The sequence below is a fragment of the Lichenostomus cassidix genome, chromosome 4, assembly GCF_008360975.1.
Source record: "Lichenostomus cassidix isolate B80296 chromosome 4, HeHo_3.0, whole genome shotgun sequence".
In the NCBI taxonomy this organism is placed as follows: Eukaryota; Metazoa; Chordata; class Aves; order Passeriformes; family Meliphagidae; genus Lichenostomus; species Lichenostomus cassidix.
The window spans coordinates 12,316,299-12,341,039 of record NC_139484.1 but is presented as its reverse complement, the minus strand read 5'-3'; the positions used below and the strand labels follow the sequence as shown (position 1 = coordinate 12,341,039).

The window sequence follows — 24,741 nt, the reverse complement described above, 5'->3', positions numbered from 1 at the left end:
TTTGACGTTGAGATAGTTCAAGCAGAGGTATAGCTGAGTTTGGAAAGCATCTGTTTGCATTCAGATCACATGCTTAACAGCTGGAAAGGACTTGAATCTTTACACAGGTGTTAGAAACAGCTGTACTCTGTGGTTGTTCACTGCTTCTTGGGTGACAAGCAGTCATTCTTGTATGACCAGTTGCCAACTAATGAGTCTTCCTTATTGTAAATTACTACATACTACTAAAAACAAATTTAGAACAGTAAGTACAGTTTCTCTCAATAGTGTCTTGAAGTGACTTCTGTGCTAAGTGAGAACTTTGAACGTATTTCTAGGAAATACAGTTACTGCCTGACTATAGTCTATTTGGAATATTCAGTGATACTCAATTACTGCTTTCATCAGAAAGCAGTGTTTTACTCGTTTTACTAGTGTACAATCTGATAATTGATTCAGAGCATTCACGCTCTCAAGTACACGAAATATGTATTGCAATTAGAAAAGGAAAGCAACCCTCTCCCTTGTTTTTAATTGGGAAGAAAAATAATTTCAAAGCCTATTCAACTGGTTTTTTTGCAGACCTTTTGAGCATCTCTGCAGAATTTGGACCTGCTGGTGGTTTGCTATGTGCAATGCAGGGCTTAGCTTTCTTGTCCAGAGAAGTTCTTAGAACATGCTGAGCTAAGAAAGAAGATAGTTTTACGAGCATATGCTCCATGTTTCCTATGGTCAGTGTGGTAGTGGGTTCCTCAAAACATGCCAAGAGCAGTGGGTTTTTATTAGAAATGCTCTCTAGTATATCCAGCTGTCTTATGTACTAGCCCATGGTTTTTTATTTCTGCAGTTGAGATGTAGGTTGTATCAAGTCCAGATTCACTGTGCAGTATTTCATTGTTATTATTGATACATACAACAGTAAAATCTGGAAATCATAAAAGAATAGCAAGCCAAAGAAAACATCTGAAAAATTGGTAAAATTTATTGATCTGCTGGCATTTTAAATATTTCCCTTGCATGTGCTGTGATGTGCTTTTGTTTGTGAAAGCGTGTATGCATATACTCAAGGATGTTCTTAGAAAAGGAAATGTGAATTTTCCTACCTGCAGTTGCTTCTGTTTAGGAAATAGAGAATAGTAAGACTGTGAAGATGAAATGCAGCACCTTTGCCAAGTTTCACAGTTTTTTCTCTGTACCTACTGGTAAATTTGCATCAAGTGAGTTGCTGAATATTGAAGGTTTTCATAGCTGAAAATATTTCTGGCTAGGTCTGGTCTTTCTGCTGGAGTGTACCACAGCTTCTGTGCAGCCTGCATCCCTGGATTTCCTTTCTATGGAAACCAACATCAGAAGAGAGCCTTTCCTGCATGTCCGAGTTTTGCCCTGACACCAAGTTAAGGTGCAACTGAATAGAGCAGCTGGATCTAAGAGCTAACACCTGATCCTAGATCTGCTACTCTAGACATGCATAAAAGACTTCTCTTACAAGAAATAATGTCAGACTAAAAGATAAACACCCCCCCATCCCCGAACCCGACTGAGACCCTGTCATATACAGTTCAATTCATGCCTAAATGTCCTTTATCCTCCACATTTCTCAGTGTTGGGGACATGCATGTGTCTTCCAAACAAAGCAAGGTGTTTTCCTGTCAAAATGTAATGAAGTAATGATGTTTTCGCTCACTATTTATTGCTATACTTGCTTCCAATTAGAAAAAAAAGAGACAAAACCCAAACTGAAAAGAGAAATATTAAATTTTTTAGATGTTCTCACCACAGGGTGTGTTGTATTAACTCATGAAAAAGAAATAATTCAAGTTTGTTTACTGTAGTCAGTAAAAAATGGTGTTTGGGGTTGTTTTTGAATATCAGATTAGAGGTACGATTCAAATAGTAAGCATTCTTTATTTTCTAGTGGAAAATAACAAAAGTTCTAGAAGCTTTGGGAAAAATAGAACAATGAATAGAATGACATTTATGAATTAAACTTTTAAGAAATAAAGTAATATATGCTAAACATATTTTCATATAGTGTACCATTCCGTTATTCATAATTTTCATTTATTTGTGAAAGATTTACAATTTAAATAGCTGAAAGGAAAAAATTACAGTATGCCTGGAATGAATTGAACATGGACAATTTAGAATCATTTGAAGACTGAAAATAAGAGCCTTCATGGTAAGTAATACTGTGTCCTCTGTAAAAATGAAAGGCTAAATACAGTACAGGCTTCAAAGCAGTTTTAGGTAATATGATAGTGAGCACTAAATGAAAACAAGCAGTACTTTTATCAGAAGCCACAAGTATGGTGTTCCTCTGATGTATTAAAATACTTGATTGAAAAGACTTGGGCACTTGCTCTTTGTTAAATTATAATATGCATGAGTGACAGAAGTAAATTTTTAAAGTTAACAAAACCATATGAACAGCAGAAACCAGATATCTTCCAAGTTTGATTAGCTTCCCTTTAAAAATATGAAATACAGTGGGAAACTGATAAATGTGCAGTATTCAGTATAAACCCCTTCAAGAAGTAGTGATTTTCCAAAGGAATTTTGTTACTAAGGTTTGGTTTTTTTTTTTTGCAATGTTTGCTGTAGCATTCCTGTAAATTCAGTTGTGACTGAAGTGTGTAGTGCTGTCCAGGAGTGTGTGCTTGAGCTGATGTATAAAAACTCCCAAGAAGGTGGCCAGTGTATCTAACATTGTACAAGCAGACTGTGTCTACCTAGAACAACTTCTTCCCATTATAAAGTTGGTTTAGTGGAGCATTTTAAGAGAAAAAAAAAAAACAAACAAAAACCAGCCCTCTGAAAAATGACTATTTGATCATTATTTTTCAAATGCCTTTTGTTTGTTTGAGAGAACTGAAATAAAGAGTCCATGGGATTTATAGTCTCAATTCACCTTTACTTCAAAGCAAGGCTGTCAAGTAAACCAGAGAGACTACAACATCTTTACAAGTGTCTAAATGATTCTAGCTCTGTCCAGAAAGTAAACTCTGGCAACTTAATCTTACTTTTAGTATCTAAAGGTAATTTGCATTTAAAATTCCTCTGAATCTTTTAAATAGTAATTTTTAAAGGTAGGCTGATATAATGAGAAAACTTTATAGATTTAATCAAATAATAAAAGTAGTCTTGATTGGAAAGGATGTTCCATAGTATCTAGAAAATCTAATAAAAATGCACAAAACTCAGTATAACTTTCATCGTCCACCCCTCCTGAGATGTCTATTAGTAGGTATTTCACTGAGTCTCCAATTGCTGTAGACTTCCTTCCTGCAAACATGGAGAGCTAATTCCCCAGCTAATGTGTCTCAGAATAGCTCTATTTAATCAGTGAAGTCTTTGTTGCTGTGCACTACCAAAGGAAATTTTGCCAATATTTTTAATCAAAACTTTAAGGTTCTTATACATGCATTCTGGTTTTGTAACACAGTAATCTTATCGTTAAAACTTCCAAATGTGTTTCTCTGCTGTATCAATTCTGTTCCCTGTTTGAAACTAGCTATTTTAGAGGAGGCCAAATCTAATTTGGCCTTGAATGAAGCAGTCTGTGATGATTGAATTGGGGAAAATGTATTTTCAGTGGAAGTTTAGGCCAGATCCTACACTTAGCAATTTGGAACAGAAGAATTTTCTGCTTAAAGGGTACATTCAGGACAGTTTCATTTTAATTTTCTTCTAGTGCTCTTGCCAAGCTATTGTCAGTTGGTTTTCTGAGAGAGTTTAAAAACAGCTATATTTCATTGGCAAACTTACAGCTTGTATTTCAACACTGATGCTTATAGAATTCATTAAAATGGCAAACCATGTTTCTGTATTTTAGTTTGCAAATATATAATGTATACCATAGTTTTTGTACTCCCACATGCTAAGTCCATGCTCATTTTGAATAACATGTATAATAATGAAGAGCATTCATTTTGAACACAGCCATGCCTCAAATAACATAAATAAAAAGCAGAACTGTCCTTCCAAACTGTGACAACACGTTCATTGGATGTAACATTTTGGAGACTTCTGTAAAAGCTAGTCCTTTTTATGAGAAATCAAAGGTTGAACATTGACTTACATTACTTCAAATATTATAAAAGTCAATTATACTACTTTATTTCTCTCACCACAGTTATGTTGGAGATGAGCATTGTAACATTTGAATTTCCTAACGTACATGCTCTCCCCTAAACAATCTCTTTTGCTTAATAAGTGAAAAAGTTTTCACTCTTGTGTAACAGAAAAACAATCCAGTAGTGGATAAATGGTAGTTCAGAGTCTAAGTCTTTATTAATGTAGTAGAAGTCTTTAGAGGAGTGTTTGCAAACTTGAGTTCCTCTACTTTTATAGGGTTTTGTTTCTTACTGGAAGATCAGAATGATGAGAAGTCTCTCAAGAGATTTAAGCAACTGTCTTTTTTTTTGAAAATTGCTGTTGATCATGTTGTTTTGTTTGTGGCTATTTCTCTTCTTGGTATGTTGTTAAATCTGGATCACTGAATTTTGATACCATAATAAGCATTTAATTTAAGAAATATTTCATTTTGTTGTGGTCCTGAGAAGCCAGGCCAGGTACCTGTAAGTATATTAAACACTACAGGAGCATATGGCATGGTAGTCTGTACCACCTATGGATTCAGTGAAAGTGGCTACATTCAAAGTGTCTCTTGAAGAGCCTGCTTCGGTTCATGCTCTGGTTTTGCTCAGCTTCATGCTTTCATCAGTCTATTTGAGCACTGAGTGGATGTGGTCACTGAGCATTCTAAGGACTTGAGTTACTAAATGCTGCAAAGCTACTTCCACATTGGTCAGTAGTGTTCCCTACAAAACAGGATGTGCAGAGACCAGCAGTAGGTCCTGAGAGCTGTGCAGGGTGCATTGAAGAGAGTTTATGTTGAACTTGCTCTAGTCTGGTGCTGTGGCCTCTGCAGGTGGTGCACATGAGGTGTGATTTGGAATATTTAGGATGTTTGTGCAGTTATAACACTAATCTGCAGTAAATGGAAAATGGAACATGGGCAGGATAAACTGCAGAGGAGGAAAATTAAAACTGCACATTGTATTTCATACCTCTACCAAATGTGCAAGCAGTTGTTGCTGAGCATCTGGTACTCAGTAGCATGTTAAACTGGGATCTCGAGGAGTCTCAGATTAGACACTAATAAAATACATGTACAATGATGATGGTGATATGACAGCATCAGCCTATTTTCTTTTAAGATTTTTTTTCCTGCATGTTCAAGAGAAAAGTTTGATGATTTAACAAGCAGGGTGCTTCATAATTCCTTGGTCCTGGCCTGTCCACCTCTAGCTTCTGAGTTTGACTGTATTTGAACTACACAGGTTCTGACTGTACAGAGATAAGGTTTAATTCGGTCTCAAAAACAGTTCAGGAAAGATTTTTTTTCTTTCACTTTCATTTCTGTACTTTGCTAACTAGAAATGGACAATGGTGTGCTTGAGAAGGTAGAAGTGCTGGTGAGATTCTTTTCTTCCAGCATACATAGTTCTGTAGACAGGTTTCCTGATCCTATCCCAGAGTGAGACTGTACCACAGTGATAGCAGTGTATGGCACGTATGTATATATTGTATAATAAATCTGTTTGTAAGAACCTGAACAAACAGTATTGGTTTATTTCCAGGAAGCATCCTATGTGGTCTAAATTAGTAATAGTTATACAAAAGCTTTCTGTAAGGGCCCTGCACTAGAGGAGGACCCAAAATTGTTACCCAGGTAACTCTACAATTTGTTCTTATTTTAGGACTGCTAGTAATTTTGAGAATTTATTTTGCAGGGGGGAAAGATAATTGTACGTGTTAAACTTATATTGAGGAGATAGGCTTATTGGAAGAATGTCTTTTGAATCTTGTGCAAGCTGTAGTGGTATTTGGGCATTGCAGTGGATTTTGCAGGGCTGTGGTTGAATTTGTGAAGTCAGGCTGGCATTCATTTAACTAACTTGTTTATCTGATGGACAGAAATAAAAGTAGTCTGTTATATAGCTAGTCTGTAGAATCTTTGTCTTAAGGCAGTAGAGAGAAAGCAGCACGGGTGAGTTGAATATAGAGAAGTCAGCCTTCCATTGAGGTTGTTCCTGAGTGTTTTATTTAGCTTGGTTTGCATCTCTGTTAGCACTGTTAGCTCTGTCAGTGCTCATTTTATGAAGCTGCACATTTATGTAATGATTTTCTACTTAATTTACTTCCTTCTGTGTGCAACATTAGCATGAATACTGTTAAAAAGGTAGAAACAAAAATATGAAGTGGTTGTCCTGCGCTGATGAATGATTTGCCTTGGGGTTTTTTTTTTGTTATTTTTTGGGGTTTTTTTAGTGACTGTTGTGTATTTGCCAGAAAGGGAGGAAAGAAATTAGCTGAAACTAGAGGACACTCTTCTACAGCCTCATAACTTCGACATGGTATATATCAAGCAAAAACTGCTTCTCACATTTACTTAAATTTCTGGATGAATGCTCACGTAAATGAGAAGCATTTAAAAATGGATTTAAAATGAGCCTGCAAAAGTAGGAGAAGATCAAGCCATCGAATTTGTGGGATCTCAGAAGCCCTCCCTCAGTACTCTGCTGACTTGTGGCAAAGGAAACACTAGCTTTAGAAACCTAAGAAGTGGGGATGATACACTGGAACAGGTTGCCCAGAGAAGCTGTTGATGCCTCATAAGAGGAAGCATTCAGGACCAGGTTGGATAGACTCTGAACAGCCTGGTCCAGTGGAAGGTGTCCCTGCCCATGGCAGAGCATAGACATGAGATGGTCTTAAAGGGTCCTTTCCAACCCAAGCCATTCTGTGACTGCTCTAAGAGAGTTCTACAGATTGCTAGTGTCAGTGATAATCTGGAATTTAGGAATTGTTGGGATGTCATCTGTGGTTAATTCAGTGTATTTTGAGCACATTACAAATGCAGGGAACACAGAAATATCGGAGCACAAATTGCAATCAATGGTGCTATTTATTGATAAAGATTGCCTGATGATCAGTGTCTCCCAAGTCCCTGATGTACAAATTTGACAATTTCATGTATAAGACACTTTTTGTGTTTTGTGCATCAGTGCTACGGTGTGACCTTCCCAGCAGTTGGAATTAGCAACTTACCCAAAATGTTACTGCTTGCAAGATCAGTGCTTTTTGTTTTGTTGTATAAGCACTGTTTTCAGAGATACATTCTGTTGTGATAGAGGTAAATGTACTGAATTTCATGAGAATGTTTTCCCCAAGTAATATCTGCAGAATGTGTATTCCATTCTCTGTTTGTTATTTTGAAAAAATTAACGTTAAGAATTTGTGAGAAACTGAAGTAACAATGGAGTCAAAGGGGACAGAGGAAAAAAGCAAGATAACTCATTTGAGCTCAACTTCTTTGCCTTTTCTTTTGCCTAGAGTTTAAATGTGATCATAAATCCAAAATTGCCTGCACTAAGTCAGGATGGGGACATCTAAAGAGATCCTGATAAGAGAAATACTGGCAATTAATCAAAAAAGGAGGAAAGGACGCTTTGGTTTACCCTAACAGGGACGTTTTGAAATTAATTTTTTTTTAATATTTCATGTTTATAAAACCATAGTTATAGTGTAAGTGAAATCTTCAGGTGGTGGTTGTTTCTGGTAGCAATAGCATCTATTAATGCAAACTTGATACAGCTTGCTCAGATTTGCCTGTGACTTTGAAGATTTGTTCAGGTTTTCATGTGATCTTAAAGACTTGCTCCACAGCAGTCATAAAAAAGTAGTATGTTACTCCAGCTCTTCATACTGTCAGTAGCTTATATTTTTCTCTTCATGATTTGTTCGTGGCTGGAGCCTTTCTGAATTACCTGGTTTTGCAACAAAATCTACTGAAAGCACAATTTGCTCTCAAGGAGATGACTCTAATGACATGAATTTTGCCTCATTGCAACTGTGGTAAAGGAGGAGGTCTACCTTGAAACAGAGAAAATATTTCTGACCTCAATCCCATGTTTGTGTTTAGTCTTGTTTGTTAGAAGGAAGAGCATCTGTCTGTCAGTAGGTGTTCAGCTCTTAAGTATTCATAGGACAGATCACAAAGGCCTAAACTAGGAAATAAAGCCATATCACTTAATAAGAAACAGATTTTTGGGCATAATGTTGGCTTTGTCACATTTAATAGTCAGGTATCTTCTAGACTGCCTGTGCCAGGTCGATGCTGTGGAAAGATACCCCAGGAATTTTTTTGGTTCTGTGTTCCCATTGTCACTGTAGAGGTCAATGGAATTTCTGTACAGAGAAAGCCAACTAGTTCATGCCTAAACTGATCCCATTTGTAGAAAATTGTTCCTCTCTGTAGAACCTAATTTTGCACACTCCAGACATCACTAAGCTTAGTAAAAGAAGGATAAATACACGAGGTTTGATTTTTTACGGATAGAGCAAGTATTTGTTTTCACATACAGTTTAGCATTTAGCAACAGAAGGTACATAAATGATGAAAATGTTCTTATTACATGCTAGTTAAATAGGCGTTTGAGAACAGAAGTGCAGCCACTGCTGGCTGATACAGTGATGGCAGGAATGCCCTGTGTTTTAGGAAAATTACTTTAATTGAAACAGGTGTGCCACAGCACTACAGCAATTTCGCCACTTTGTGTTCTCTTCAGTTTACAAGTGGCTTTTATAATTTTCATTTCCTTTACTGGAACATCTCAGAGAAGCAAGATGAGCTGCCTTGAAAATATTTTCCATTATCTGCAAGTAGCTCTAAAGTGCTTTCTGCTGTCCTTCCCACGATGAATGCATCTTGGCTTGTTTCAGGGGATTTGCCTTGCAGAATTCCAGCCACCAAGAGCTGGAGTTGCATTTTGAGACACATTTACTAGATGTGGGTGGGTGTGCTGACTGGGAAAATCAATGCCTTCGGGATGGGTGAGAGGCAGTTTGTTATGCTAAGGCCACTCATTGGTGCTGAATTAGATATTCTCATTCAGTTTCCAAATGTTAGATTGCAGGGGCTGTTTGAAGTGCTATGAAACTTTTTCCAGTTTTTATCATATCATTGTCAGTGATCAAGGCAAGCAATGTGAAAAGATGAATGTTTGAATCTTTGAGAAAAGATTGCAAAGAGGCCAAGAGACTAAACATCTTTAGAATCTGAAGTCTCATTTGAACTAGTATGTATGCTTGTCATTCTCATCCTATATACAGCCCAAATGGAAATGAATCTTCTTGAGATTAGAAGAAAAGTTTTGAAAATCTCTGAGCAAAGGTGGGAGTCTGGCTTATTTTTTGCTTTCTTTTATTTTTCAGGCTCCTTTTTTTGTTGTTGTGTCATGACCCTTAACTAAATCCATAGTTTTATCCTACAGTGAAGTATGTGAGTGCAGTCAATTTGTAAAGTCTTGAATAGCTCTATCCTGGCACATCTTGCCTGGAAAAAAAAATACTACTTCTTTTTGTGTAAGCTTTTAGCATGAAAAGATACTCATGGTAATCCTGAAGAGTGTAGTCTGCTATTCACAAAATTACAGATGCAATGGATGTCATTCCATATCACTTATGTTGCCCAGATTTTTCATCAATATATTATGAGAAAGTGAGCAAGAACTTCTGTGCCTTTCCACTTCTCCTTTGAGATATTTAGCTACTTTAGTACTTACTTTACTTTAGTACTTATTTTAACAAGTTTTTGTTGATGGACAGCAGTTCATTGCATACTGACAGAGTTCATGCATTTCTTTCGCAAGTGTCTTTCAAGACTGATGTTTTAAAAGAAATTCAACCAACCTTCCCTTCCCCAAGTGCAGACATCTGTGACAGGAAGAAATAAAAGGGAGAAATGTTATGCTTTCTCTAGCAGTCAATCCTGTCCTTTCACAACATACTGATGGAGAACAATTGGAGGATGTTTTCTTCACACAGATGTGTGGCTGATGGGATTGAGGTGAGGATTGTAAACAGAATTGCATTACCTTATTGTTAGGGTTGACTGTGGCAGGCTTGGTATGTGGTTATAGGACCACATACCAAGCTGAGTGAACAACAGGGAATGCCATTGTTAGGCTCCAGTACCCTAACTGGAAAAGACTCTGGACAACCCTGAGAAATATGGGGATCCATCTTTCCATTAATACTTGGGTAAAAATTGGTGTTCAAATCTCACTTTTTTTTCATCAAAGCATCCTAAGGTATTGGGACTGTAGAGCCAAGTTTTAAACTCTACCATAATTGTAATCAGCCTTATTTAAGTCAAATGAGGTATGTTCGTGCTGAATTTTTGGAAATAAGTGTAGTAAAATGCTGGTCACAGATATATAGAAGTAAAGCATATAATCTACACACCTTTACATAAAGCCCTACAAACCTAAAAGGCCTTTAAAAGGTAGGTAATAAGTTGACACATGCACAGTGTTACTTCCAAAGAGGAATGCTACCACGTGCTTCTTGATTATTTCTAAGCACAGAGAAATTATCTTTTAAAAGACTGTAAGATTCATAAACTGAGGTATGTTTAGGAGTAGCTACTAGACCCAATCTTTAATTTGTTTCCTTTGCCTTCCTGATGTATTTGGTGCAATGCAGAATTCTTGAGATATCCTGTAACTCTCTAATATACTTGATCTTTTTTCGCCCCTCTGCTCTTACTGTGTCTTATAATTCTTGCCATAAAAGACATGTTCTTTTGCCCTGTGTATGCAGGTTCTTGATTCCTGCTTAGTCACGTTAGTGTCATGAGATCTAGCAGGTTTTTTCAAAGAGCCCTTTAGATGACCTGAGATAGTCTTTCTTGGTCAACCACACATCAGTAAGCAAAGTTTTGTTTGTCAGAAGAACCCCTTTCAGGTTATGGATGACTGCATAAATTCTCTTGCTGTTTCTCATTGCTGAAGTAATTGCTAAACAATGCTGAAATAAGACATTTTATTTCTACCTTTGAGTAAGTTTCCAAGTAGGAGCAGTTGAAGCATAGCTTAATTTTGTCAGGATATGGTAGTTTCTATTACATTAATTTTCAAGGGAACAAAATTAATCTTAACTTACATTATATTCCAAGAGCAGTAACTTCAAAGAATTATTCAGTAAGAGATGAAAATAATGAAGGGGAAAAAACTCTGGTTGAAGAGTTAAACATTGTTATTGCATATTCAGTATTGGGTAGTGTTGCATCAAAGCTAGACCTGAGCTTTTTTTTGTTTCAGGTTACAATAACACTGTTCTGAAGGCAGAGTTTTGGTGGGCTTTAAGTTTCAAGAAAGCTGCCTTCAAGCAGATTACATCTTAGTAAAGTAGTTGTAAAATCTTTGAAGCCAAAACATTGTGTAATAGGAAAAAGCTCCTAGTACTTAGAATAGATTTTTGATAAGGGACATCATAGCTATTCGTAGGGTAAACTTTGACTGCCCATTTCAAGTCAGGCAAGCATTTCAAAATAGTGGTATTTCACCTTTTGATACAATTTGAGTGAAGTAAGATGCAAGCCTTACATTTCTGCTTAATATTGAAGTTAACTCTTAATACAGAAGGCAGATCAGTGTCAGAAAGAAAATGCAAGCTTATAATTCAAAATATACCCACATTTGGTTTCCCATAGGTAACTTGGTAGCACTTGCTGCTTGTTTCAATAAACATTGCATCAAACTGCAGTATGAAAACCCTTGCTCAACAGTGTGGCTCTTCCCTCTCTACATAGATAGAAAAGACAAATTAGATAGGGTGACCATATTGAATTAGAGCTTTATGAGATTAAGTGTTGCAGAGCCTTTCTTTCATCAACTGTGGTGTTAGATATATTTCACTCCCCTTTCTTATACAAATAACACTTTCTTTCTCATATATAAAAATCAATATAGATAAAAAGAAGTGTAGTTGAGCCTTCAATAAACATGATAAAGCCCCTTTCTTATTCCTGCTTAGCTAAGATCAAAGCTACAGACTGTGGTGCAGGTATACCATATGGAAGTGGAATTACTTTATGTCTTCTTTTATCCTTTCAATGCACATTTCTCACTTTTACCTTTAGAATTTCTTGAGTACGCAGCCTTGTAGTGTCCGTTTGCACAGGGGTGAAGTTTATACGCTATGTATATTTTTACTGTGGTTATTGTATCATGTCAGCTCTTAAGACAGGCCTTACTCTTCCATGTCCAGCACACAGGGAGCTCTTCAGCTGTGTCTGAGTAGCTGGATCCAGCACTTCTTTCCTGCTCCCTTCTGCACAGTGGTGAGGTGCAGCAGTGCACCAGTCCTTACCAGTGCTCTCCTTGTACGAAGAGCCCAAGGAAAGTTGGGCTCTTGGCCAAGTGGGTGCTGTGTAAGACACCAGCAGATGCTTCTTCTGCACAATCAGGACACCAAGATTCTGTCAAGCTATAAAAGAAAGTGTTTCCCATTCAATTTAAATATGCTTTTTTATTCCACCCTGCAGTTCCACTTAGTTACATCCTTACCCAAGTCCATCATAATAGAAGGCAACGCAGCTGAGCACGAGTTTAAAACGAGACCTTTTAACTTAAACAATGAATGTGAAATGCATTGTTTATGAGCCCATGTGCATATCCAAGGTTATTTTTTCTTCCTATGCACTCTGTCAGGGAACCTCTACCCTGTATGCAGTTCCAGTTTTCTAAAAAATTACTTTGAAAAGGCAGGAGAGTTCACAAAAGTGCAGTAAAAAATAGTAAGAGTTCTACAAAACCTGTGTTGTAGTGGGAAGAGTGCTAATCCCAGTTTACAAACTGTGATGAAGGCAAAGCTAGGAGTCACTTCATGGGAATCTGAAGACCTTAGGGGACAGATTTCTGAGAGCAGAAGAACAGATGCTCCTTAAGGATTGCAGAAATATATGAAATTATATTATATTCTGGCTGAAAGTTAGAACTAAGTAAATTCAAACAAAATGCAAAGAATGAATTCTTAAATTTTCTTCATGGTATAAGTATTGTGTTTATATCCATATTTTTAAAAGAACCACTACAGTGCTTTTTGTTAATGGGGACTGCAAATAGAAGGTATTTGGTGATTCCATTTTCTGTGATATGAAATAGTGTGGTCAGATTGAAAGCTTCTGGCTTTACAGCACTGTTAATACAGTTCCTTCTTTTGAAACTGTGCAGCAGTTTTTGTTTCTACTTTGTCTGTGTCTGTCTATGAGCACTATGGAAAACCAAATGGAATTCTGAAAACAACATTGCAGCAAGTAGATTTTTTTATCCCGGCATCATAAACCAAATGATTTTGCTCTGAGTTAAATGAAAAATACACTGCTATTCTTCTTATTATGAACCTGTAGCATTTCAGAAACAGTATTTTTCAGATTGTTCTTACCATGGAAAACGTAGCAGTCACCTTTCCAAATACATTTTGACAAATACTACCTTGCCCTAACTGGTAAGAGTTAGTTATCTTGAAATATCATCACCTGGTACCATGTTGAGCATGGCCATTTATGATTTCCTATGACAGAAAACTTTCACAAAGGATAAGCATTCACAAATCTTGAAATGATGGCATCTGTCCTCCAAGCAGTCTATAGACATTCAAGGAAGTCAAGAGAATAAAGGATAGTGTCCCTATTTTACAGGTTTCAATTGGCGTTTGCCGGGTAAACTTTGTTTCAAGTATCTTCTGAGTAAAGAACAAATGAACAAAATGTAGAAATAATTTCATCTAAAAGGAAGACCAATAGTTAAAGCATTAAGCCTGGGCTGGAGATACAGGTTCAGTTTCTTCTTTTATACACGGACATATGTGGGATCCTTGACAAGTTTTTTTTCTCCTTAGCTGCGTCTGTACTATGCTTCCAACAGTGCATCCCACTGTCCACATCCTTGGTGTGCCCAAGAAACATTTAAACTCTGTGTACACCCCGTTTTGTTATCTCCTGATACTCACCATGCAGCAGCTTAGGCACTCAGCTTAGGCAGCCTCCTGTGTTTTAGCTTCTGCCTGTTGCCTCTGTTTCGAACTGTCGCCCTAGTAACTCTGTGGAAGAGTATTAGTTGTCTTGCTAGCATCATGTTTTACTAATTAAAGGGAAGGAGAATTAAAAAAATAAAGTTCTAGATTTATTTCTATCAGGTCTCAAGTAATTTTCTTAGAATAAGGACAGTAAAGAAGGATCATGAATAATTGTCCTAACACCATGCTGACAAAATATCCTAAACATACCAATTCATTTTCTAATGAGGTCAAATCATGTTCAAGTTTTTAAATATATGTTCTTTACTTCTGTCATTAAAAGCTAAGTGTTCCATTTTTAATACTATCGCCTATTTGTCAAGACTCTGGGAGTGAGCAGAACATGTGAATGTGCTCTGCTTCCTACATTGCAAATTCAGTATTTGTTCTGAAATATTAGTTATTCTAAACATAATCTCCTGAGCTGTTTTTCCAGTATTTCTGTGGATAATCTTTCTTCCTTGGTCTTAGAAATAAGGAGATGGTTGTCATTTCAAGGTGATGAGCTGTGATTTCTGCTGCAGGTAATTTCTTTACCACCTCGAGTTTTTATTAGGAGGGGAAACTAACAATCTATCCTTTGATATTTATAATGGATTCAAAATGCATTTGAAAATACCTTCCTTTAATATTTTCTTCTCTCTAGAAAATATGAAGGATATCCTTGTGATACATGAACAAGAAGCAGAAGAGTGGGCTCTGTATTTAAAATCTCTTTTTGGACTCATAGTGAATGAAGAAGGAATCTTACTCTACAATCTAAGGAATTCATCATTCAAGCACCAGGAGCTACTCTGTTTACTGTCTTATAAATGTAAACTCCTGATACTCTCATGTGGACTTCTTAACTGCCTGAATCAAAAGAGAAGTTATTTTCTGGAAGAAGTTCTCAAACCGCCGGATAATGTGGTAATTCTGCTTTGTGGTGTGGAGAATTCCGAGATTCTTTATGAGATACTGACCTTAGATGGAGGCAGCAAAGAGATTTCTACTGATCAGAAACCTGAGGAATATATTTCTGTTGTTAAAGAAATTATTCAACCAGGTAATATACTACTGCTTGTTTGTAGTCTTTAGGTGTCTTACGTCCTCTCAGCTCTTGCTATTTTGCCAAGATTTTGTCTTCCAAGCAGAAAAGAATACTGTGCCTTTGTCTTTGTTACATGCAAGGTGCCATTTTATTGGCATGGGAGCTTGTGCTTGAGAAAGATGTCCTACAGTTCAGGATTTTCACTCACAGCTTAACCTAGTTTTGGATGCACATGAACAGCCACGAATATTCTTTTGAACACTGGGGTAGAGAGACCCCAGCTGAATTGGAGTGACCTAGCTGGATGTTCCTGCTGCCTTGTGCCTAAGCCAGTAAGCTTAATTATGCTATAGGGCTTTAAAATCTGCCCTGTAAATATGTCTACACACAGCCTGCCTATATCAGATCAGTGTTTTCAAAATAACATTTTTAGACTCTCCAACCATTTTCTCTTCAGTATTGAATAACCTTTTCCTCGGAATATCTCTCAGACTTTGTTTTGGGCTCATTACAGTTGTCTGTTTTGGTTTCAGAAGGTAATATTTGCAATTTCTGACTGTGTCCAATATGTAGCTTCAGACTGAAGTTCCTTGGCAGTTTTTTAGTGGGATGAAAACAGTGGGTCTATGCCCTGTGTGTGTGTATATATAGGAAGTAACTGTGCTTAGAGACCATCAGTTGACTCATTCACAGGAAATTGCACACTTCTCTGCAACGATAAACAGTTTCCTAGAAGACACGGGTCGCTTCTTTGCTTAGGTCTATGCATTCACAAAAATACTTATTACATGTGCCCTTGGGACTTAATTTACAGTGTAGCGCCAGATGTCTAGTAGGTGTTCAAATTACCTTTGCTTTGACAGTGATCAATATCAGCAACTTGGAAGATTAGTAGAAAGCTGAATTAATGAATAGTTGTTGAAGGCCTCAGTCTCAGTGAGTACATCTTTACCAGGGGTGCACAGACTGTGCCTTGGATCAGACAAGTTCAATGGACTGAACTAGATCCAGGACTGGAGGTGGTGATGATGCCTGGTGCTTCAGGGCATAAGCCCTCCTCCTCACTCGTACCCGAGAACTGCTCTGGCTCTGTTTTTTCTGTACTGGTGTGCCCTGGCCATCAGCCAGGCTGGTTTAGATCAGTGCTTGGTAGGAGACCTCTGCTCTGCTCCCTGTTGCACAGTGAAAGTAGTCCAGCTAAGAGATTTGCTTTAATCTGAGTGTTGATTTAAGCTCTGAGGAATGAAGATGTGCACCATTTATCATTATTTATCTTTGCTTAAAGATACTAGTGTCTGTATTTATGATACTCTTTTATGGGATCCTATTAAGCTCTTAGCCTTTGTGATACCTGTGACAGGGATTTTGACAGATTACACATCTGGGATAAAAGACTTTTCCCTTGTATTTAAAATTATTTGCTAAGGGGTTATTGAGTATACGAGGATTATTTTTCCTTTGGAGTGTTTTGGGTTTTTTTTTTTTTTTTGTTTTTGGTTTTTTGCTTTCCTTCAGGACCAGACACTCACAAGATTTCCCATTTCTCTTCGTATGGGTTGTCTTCAGTCACTTTTGTTTTTAGTGCTTATCCCTAGTCCCATATATTTTTGTCTCTTCTGTGTATATTCTTCATGGTTTTCAGTTCCCTTTTTCCCCCTAAACTGTTCACTGCTCATAACTTGCTCTTCCAAGCATTTGTACCTTGTTGCCTCCTCAAATTGACAAGAGCTGTCACTCTCCCAGTCTAAAAACTCAATAATGTGCTGTAATTGTAATGGCCCCATTACGTCTTCCACTGTGAAAAATTCTGTTAATCCCTTAGGACAGCAGGCCATCGAGGTCCTAGGGCTCGTAGATGCCAGGGCTCAGAAGTCATCTGCAGGTAGTTAGAACAGCTGAAGATGGATGCTATATCAGGTTGTTATCTCACAGTCCTGAACAATGTTAACAATGGCATAGCATATGTGCTAATAGTCACCAACCTTCCGCTACGGATTTCTCCATACTCAGGAAAGCTCCTAGGCAAGGTAAGTTCTTAGCTGTGTCTTCTCTCCTAGGTGCTATTTGCACTAGCCCTACACCCTGAGATGGAAAAAGTGCAAAATAAGTCTCATTTGATATGCCCCCAGAATTATTTCACCTACCAGGTGGTGCCAGTTTTATCTTGTTGAGGCAGACAGGGCTTTATCTGTTAAAACTTCCTTCTGGCTCTAAAGTAGTATATATGCCAAACATTCTAGGCAAAAACTAAAACTAATTAAAATGCTGAGTAATAAAACAGAAGGTGCAGGGGGTTTTGTACTCAGCAGAGAGCTTGTTTGTCAGTAATGTGGTTCAAACACAAAATCTGAACCATTTGTCATGCCTGTTTGCACATGTTCTTGGAGGAATAAAGGGAGAACTAAGACATGGAGGCTGGCTTTTCTAACATATATTTCCAGGATGATGGCAGACTTTATTATATTCATCTTCTGCATGACGAGGAACACAGATATTTTTATTGTTGACAAAAGATTCCTTTTGCAAGACTTGTTTGTAAAATATTTCACTGTTTGAAAATGCCACATTCAGATTCAGAGTTGGTTTTGAGTTTTGTGGATTCTGTGCCTATTGCCATAAAAATTATAACCCCCAGAGAAAGAAGAGAACACTCAGAAATTTCATTACTCTATGTTAGCATCTAAGATGGCCCAGTGAGACTCTGGAATTGGGACTTTCTTTATCAGCTTTTCCCAATACTGTTGAAAGTAGAATCAGGAGATACATTTTGCTTGCATCTGTCTTTTCCATTTCCTGTGCCTTTCTACAACTTCTCCTTGATCTGCTGAACTGGTCTGCTGAATTGTGTACCCTTTTTTCTAGATTAAATTGACATATTTTCAATGTATTTTCAGTACCCTGGGGTGCTAGACATGACTGGGGCTTTTTTGTTTAGTCCTGAAAGACTTTCACTTCAAATTCAGGCAAGCATGTGTTTTTGCAAAGGATTTGTAGATACTGATAGATATTTGCATCTCTAGATAGTTAAACTAGATCTTTAAATGTCCTCAATTTCTCCTGTAGTTATCCTCAGTGTTGATGTGAAAACAGGTTTTATCTAGTACAAAGAATTTTCTGTGACAGTGTTTCTAAAGCGTGCTGACACTTTTATTAGACCTTTGGTGGGACTTCTTGGTACAGCTCAGGAGTCATAAGTATCCATTAGTCTGCTTGCTGTTTTATTAGGTTTCATTTTTTAAAGCTCGACAAAAGCAACTCTTATGACTTCCACTTCAAGCCTTTTCTCTAAGCAGTGGTATCTCCTTTTTTTATGCCAAAATAGGAGGATAATTTACAAAATCTGATAGTTGAGGACAGCTCATCAAACCTACATGTATCCATTCATTATCTACTATTGTATTAAAAAATGAAAGGTACACAAAGTAACATAACCCAACTAGAAAATGGTGTCCAGAGTCCTTGACAACCCAGGAAAGATTCTCAGAACAAATGTGTAACTTTTACCTGAGACAGCAGCGTGCCATTAATTTCTCATTGTTTACCTAAAAGGTATTCCATGTATCTGCACACAATTTTAATGACCAAGAAGAGTAATGTTAAGAAATAATAGTGGGGCAACTAATAGTAGCATGTAAATGTGGACAAGTAATACTAGCATAGGGTGTTTTTCTCTAACAAGTAAATATGTAACAAGTAAATATGGGAAAAACAGGCTGGGAGTTTAAGTAGGTCTTAACACATGCAAGTCTTCAGACCACTTAAAATATGGAGGTAATTTCTATTGTGCAGACCACAGAAAAGAGAAGGAATAATTATATTTTTATCATAACTTTTATGGTGTCTGTTTCCTGTTTCAGTTCTAGTACAGTGGCATTAATTTTAATGGAATTTGGTATAACATTGAATACTGAAGTAACGCTTCATATTTTGAATCCACTGCTTTGCTTGTTCTCATGTAAAATCCTCTTCACATTGGTACTCAAATACATGTAACCAATGCCAGTGGATTTTCTTAGGCTGGAGCAACACTTGTGCTGTTGAGCTAAACCCCTTAAATTAAATGGGAACACTACCATTGGCTTCAGTGGGCAGGTGCTTCTCCTAAATTTTGACACTGGCTTGGAGTCTATGAGAAAATTAAGCTAAAGTGCTAAAAAGAACAAAAGTTTGTGTGTATGTCTGTGTGTGTGTATGTCTGTGTGTGACCTAAAGTCTTGGGTGTGAAGATTTCTCAGCTGAACATGCAATATTGAGTACGTAGAGTTAAGTACATGGTTGGTTCTGGCCTCATTCATTGCCAGGGGAGGTTTCAGAAAATGAGTCCACATGGTTGTGCCTCTGTTTACTCCTCTCCCAATGTATTTACATGTAGACAGTGCAAACCACTGTTGGTGTTTTAAGGCAGTGATGTCATCTGCTTACTGCAGAGCACCTCAAATGTCAATTAAATTTTTTATTAAAACGAAAATAATCTGTGTGACTGTGTCATAGGCACAAGAGCAGAAGGGACGTTTTGTTAGTTGAACTGTACTGCAGTATAGATCTCATTTCCATTTTGCCCTGCCAATGAGTCTTTGAACTGCTCTTCAGGGACTGCTAAAATTACCAGAGTAACACATCTTCCTGAGATGTTGTGCTTCTCCATTCCACACAGAAGGGATACCAGTGCAGTGATGGGGGTTGGTAATGACTGTCAACAAAACTGGCTTGAGTCACTAACTTCTTCCATCTGACATGAGATCCTGGCTGTTTCAGAGCAGAAGAGAAACAAACCCAAGTGACTGTCTGGAGGTGGCAACCATAGATAGGATGTTGAGACTGTCATCCCCTGCCACTTAAACTATTTGACTTCTTTGCTATTTCTTCTCTTTTTCTCTGCAAAATCTGGAGACACTACTTTTTTGGGCTTATTTGTGAGGTTTGTTAGGTTTCTTAGCAGCTCACATTTTAATCTATGTAGGTAGTTACAGTAACCTGTATGCTTAGATTCTGAAGTATGTGTCATGTATGTGATGGTTTTTCCTCTTATTTTTGAGGCTAATTGGATGAAAACTTACTACACCTGGAAAAGTGAGTGCACTGATATCTTAAAGGGAATGTTATTTAGCAGCATTTGGGACAAACTCATAAAAAGTTTAGTTAATATTAAAATTCAGATGACTAGAATATAAGCATTATTGCAACAGCATGTACTGACAACATACTGTGATTTTACTTTCGTTTATTTAGTTTATAGTTTATATTTATTTTTAAAAAATAATGGATTTATCATTTTTGGTCTACTCTTTCACAGTTTGAAAGGGACATCATCCAAATTTATGTATTGTTTATGGCCCAGTCATCAGTTAGTATTTAATTGCAGTTCTGACGGTATTTCTAAAGCTGACAAATAATTCAGGATTTCCAGCAAGTATTTTTGCAGGTAATGCTGTAAAATGGGTGTGTGACTCTGTAGTCTTATATGTCCTTCATGTAGTGTACTATGGAGTCTGACTGAGTCTTGCACTGTGGTTATCAGTCACAATTATTGAAAACTGATTGTTGGAAGGCATCTAGTAAAGACCTCTGTAAAGGTACCCCTTGTATATTTTTTTGCACACAACTGTTGTTGTGTGCAAAAAACCAGAATTGCTATGTGTAATTTCACCATGATGTATTTCAGTTAAATTAGTGCTATCTTCTTGGAAATGGGATAAAATAGGTGCTGTTTTGCAGTCCAGACGAAAGAAATTTTAACACTTATCCCTGAAAAAATAAGGTGTAACACCTATTAAAGTTCATACTAGAAAAATAGAATCAGATTTTGCTCTTGGTAGGTCTCTGTGTACTTATTTAAAAGGCTGTAAGTCCAGAACTTGGTGCTGAAAATATTATACAGTATCTTACAGGGGCACAGGCTGAGAGAGTTGGGCCTCGAGAGGAGACAACTGAGAAGGGACTTCACCAATGTCTATCAGTGTCTGAAGGGAGGGTGTCAAGGGATGGAGCCAGGCTTGGTAATGTCAAGCAATAGGACAAGAAGCAACGAGCAGAAACTGAAGTTCCGCCTAAATGTGAGGAAGAACTTCTTTACTGCATGGAAGTAAATGGAAATGCTGTTCCAAGTGCTGGAACAGATTGCCCAGAGAGGGTGTGGAGTCTCCCTCATGGAAGATATTAAAGACCTGTCTGGATGCAATCCTGTGCCATGTGCTCTAGGATGACCCTGCTTGAGCAGGGAGGTTGGACCAGATGAGCCCACTGTGGTCCCTTTCAACCTGACCTATTCAGTGATTCTGTGTTGGATGCTGTTTAACATCTTTGTTGGTGGCATGGACAGTGATATTGAGCACTCTTAGCAGATTTGCTGTTGACACTAAGCTGTTTGGTGCAGTCGACATGCTGAAGGGAAGGGATGCCATTTCGAGGGACCTTGACAGGCTCAAGAGGTGAGCCCACACAAACCTCATGAAGGCCATAAAGGCCAAGTGTGAGGTCCTGCACATGTTGGGGCAATCCCAAGCACAAATACAGGCTGGATGGAGAATAGGTTGAATGCAACCCTGAGGTTTAGGTTTGACATAAGGAAGAAATTCCTTACAACAAGGATGGTGAGGTACTGGAATGGATTCTCAGAGAAGCCGTGAATGCCCCATCACTGGAAGTGTTCAAGGCCAGTTTGGATGAGGTTTAAGCAATCTGGTGTAGTGGAAGGTGTCTCTGCCATGGCTAAGGGATTGGAGCTAGATGTTCTTTAGGGTCCTTTAGAACCCAAACCACTCTTATGATTCTATTATACTGTCTGTAACCAGATCTGTTGCATTATCAAATACAGCACTGAACAATTATCTTGTCTTCCAAACTGCAATGTCTGTATCCATTTCAGTTTCTCACTTTACTACACATGATTCTATTCTCTTTCCTTACGCCCAACTCCTTTCCTATTGTTTGCCGTATTGACTTTCAGGGAAACTTCTTCCTCAAGTACACATTTCTTACCAGCTCTTGTATATTGAAAAAAAACCAGTCAGACGTTTACTGAAGAGGGATTAATACAGTTCCATCTAAAGATGTCTGTAGGCTTGTTCCTCTGCACTAACCCTTGGATTTGTTCTATGATTTTTTTTTTCTGTCTGAAAAACAATAGCTTTAAAATAGCTTTATCATACATTTAAAATACATACGGATTTTCATCTAAAAGAAGTGGAAATCAGTGTGATGATATTACCTTCTTTCTTATTGCTCATTTTTTCCTAGATAAACCACTGGATGAAAATCCTGGAGACTCTGTGTCTTACATCTATGAAGCAGTTCTTGCAGATGGTGAGTTGAATTCCTCTTTCATTTCACAGAATAAAGCCAGTACACTTCAGAAAATTAAATTTGTTCTCTTAGGTCTTGTTAGACATGAAAGACAATAAACTAACCCTACCATAGCATGCAGTTGTGTAGAGGAGCATGCCTTGTTCTCAAACATCCACCCACACACCCGCACAGCCATACTGACACATTCTTGTGAGGAGTGTGAAAAAGGGGAGGAGAAACAACAGGGTTGTTTTTTTTTTACTCTGATACCAGTGTAGAGAAAAAGGAAGACATTGAGAGATTTCCTTCTCTTTTCCCAGCATGAGGAGTTTTGCTTGTAAGAAAGAGCTCGTTTAAGATTTCCTGTAGATCAGTCCTACTCACATCACATTTGCAGCATTGTTCACTGACAGCCAGTCACTGGGAGAAGACCTGCATCACAGCTTCAGCCCCTGTTGACATTTGCTTGGTTTATTTATAGTTGTGGAAGTTTATAAAGAGTTTTAGTAGGGATAACAGATTGGCAAAATCTTAACTTGATTTTAGTAAAGAGCTATGCAGCATGTTTCCTATCCTCAGTTCTTGGAGAACTTTATTTCTGCATTGACACTGTTGCAAAGTAATTGGCTTAGTAGCACCAGCATGTTTACTGATAGAAAGGGACAAATAAGTTATTCCAGAATTCCTGGTATAGGAGTTCTGTGCTGCTGGACTCTAAGGTTAGTGGCTCTCTTTCATATTCAACCCCCATCCATATTCTGATAAGGGCCTCTTTGTGAGTCTCTTGGCATCTTGGGTGTACTGGTGTGATCTCACGCAGAAAGGTGCTGTAAAGCTGCACTGGTTTATCCCTACAGACCTTTTGTCAGGGTTTCTAAGGATTTCTCTTCTGGTCTTGTGTTGAGTGTGCCATGGGTCAGTGCATTGAAGAAGTTTGTTGGTATAAAGAAAGCTTTCTGGCTCATCATCTAGGTGCTGAATAAGTTGACACACTGTTTCTCTCATTCATGAGTGTTACATCCGAAAAATGAGACAGTAAACTACGGAATGATTAGAGAAAACAAGAGTTCCAAGAAAAGCAAGGACTGAGGAGATGATCTTCTGGGCTACTTCTGTTTCCGTACGTCTGCTTGAAGAGCAACTTTAAGTCCAAGTTTACTGTCAGCTGAATGGTTGATACTGTAATAATGTGATTTGAGGATTTTCTAGCTAAGAAAGTCTTGCATAAAAAGCACAAATTTAACTTGAAATCTTTGCAGAAGCTGCCTGGACAGCTGTTCTCAGTCAGCTTTTTGGCAGTCATCCTGATAGCGCTGATTGTCTGTGGCCTTTGCTGGTTAATGATGTCTAGTTATTGCTAAGAGGACCAAAGAGATTCTCCATTGTTGTGATGAGTGAAAGAGCCAAATAGAAATGAGGGATTCTCAGTAATCGTATCCTCTATGTGAGGTAAAGACTGATTCTTGAATGAGTGTAAGGAAATGCATGGTCAACCTTCCTTCTGAGATGATGCAACACGGAGCAATTACCTGATACCACTGCAGAGCTTTGGAGGGAAAAGCAGCCCAAGACGTGAAGTTATTGGAATTGCTGAGATTCCATATGTCCGTCTTCACAAAGCCAAGATAAGATGGCAGCTGCAAATTAGCCAGTATTTATGCCCTCCAGAAAGCAGGTGAATCTTCAGGTAAGCAAACAGAGTTTGACTTTGGATTAATTGTGAAAAAGTGTTTCCAGGGATTGTCTATTCTCTCTGCTTCTTCCTAATAAGAAGCAAGTGTATGCAGTGCTAAACTGTATGAAAGACACAGAACAGAAGTGTCAGGAGAAATTATAAACTAAGAAACTGTTTTTGCTAGAACCCTATAAGTTCCCAAAAGAACAGTGCTTTTTGTGAGGTCTGAAGTGGAGAAAGCTGACAGCTGAAGTTTGTTTTGTATATACAAGCATCATATAAAAGAAAGGATAAGTGGAAAGAGGATGGAATTTTAGCTTTAACTGGAATTAAAGTTGAACAGAACAGAAGTGTAAATCTAAATGAGAAATCTAAAGCAGCAAGGGTGGAAAGAACAGTGAGTCGATGACAGGACATATTAAAAATAAAATCAGTAAAAAAACATCCCTGTATGCGCTAAAGCAAAGATAGGTGGGAAGGAGCAGGCGCAAACAATCAATAAGAAGTGATTGACTAAAGTGAATTGTGCAAGGCCTTGAGGGAAAAGGTCAGGCAGCACACTGGAAGATGGAAAAACAGCATGATCACTGAAATCCTTTGGGGAAATATGAGCTACAAGCGGATGTGAAAACAATTGATTTGCTTCTGAGTGAGAGAAGAGATCCAGTTGTGGAATGCTAATGACCATGATATGAATATATGACGATTCAGTCCTGCAGATAACTGAATAAATCAGCTCTTCAGCCACTCACAAATGTTGTTATGTATTTGCTTTATTTTTGGTTTCTGTGTAAGAAGAGAGGACTTGTTATAATTACTAGTGAGCTGTAGTTTGAGAAATTCCCTT

At 37.8% G+C, this 24,741-nt stretch overlaps 1 protein-coding gene across 1 annotated transcript in view; it reads left to right on the top strand.

Moving 5' to 3' along the window:
• BANK1 (B cell scaffold protein with ankyrin repeats 1) overlaps positions 1-24,741 on the top strand; it is a 136,407-nt gene that overhangs the window by 3,700 nt on the left and 107,966 nt on the right. Inside the window, exons 2-3 of the mRNA XM_085057929.1 lie at positions 14,552-14,950; positions 22,172-22,237. Coding sequence (XP_084914055.1) covers positions 14,557-14,950; positions 22,172-22,237 — 460 coding nt within the window. The 5' untranslated portion in view covers positions 14,552-14,556. The remainder of the gene's footprint in view (positions 1-14,551; positions 14,951-22,171; positions 22,238-24,741) is intronic.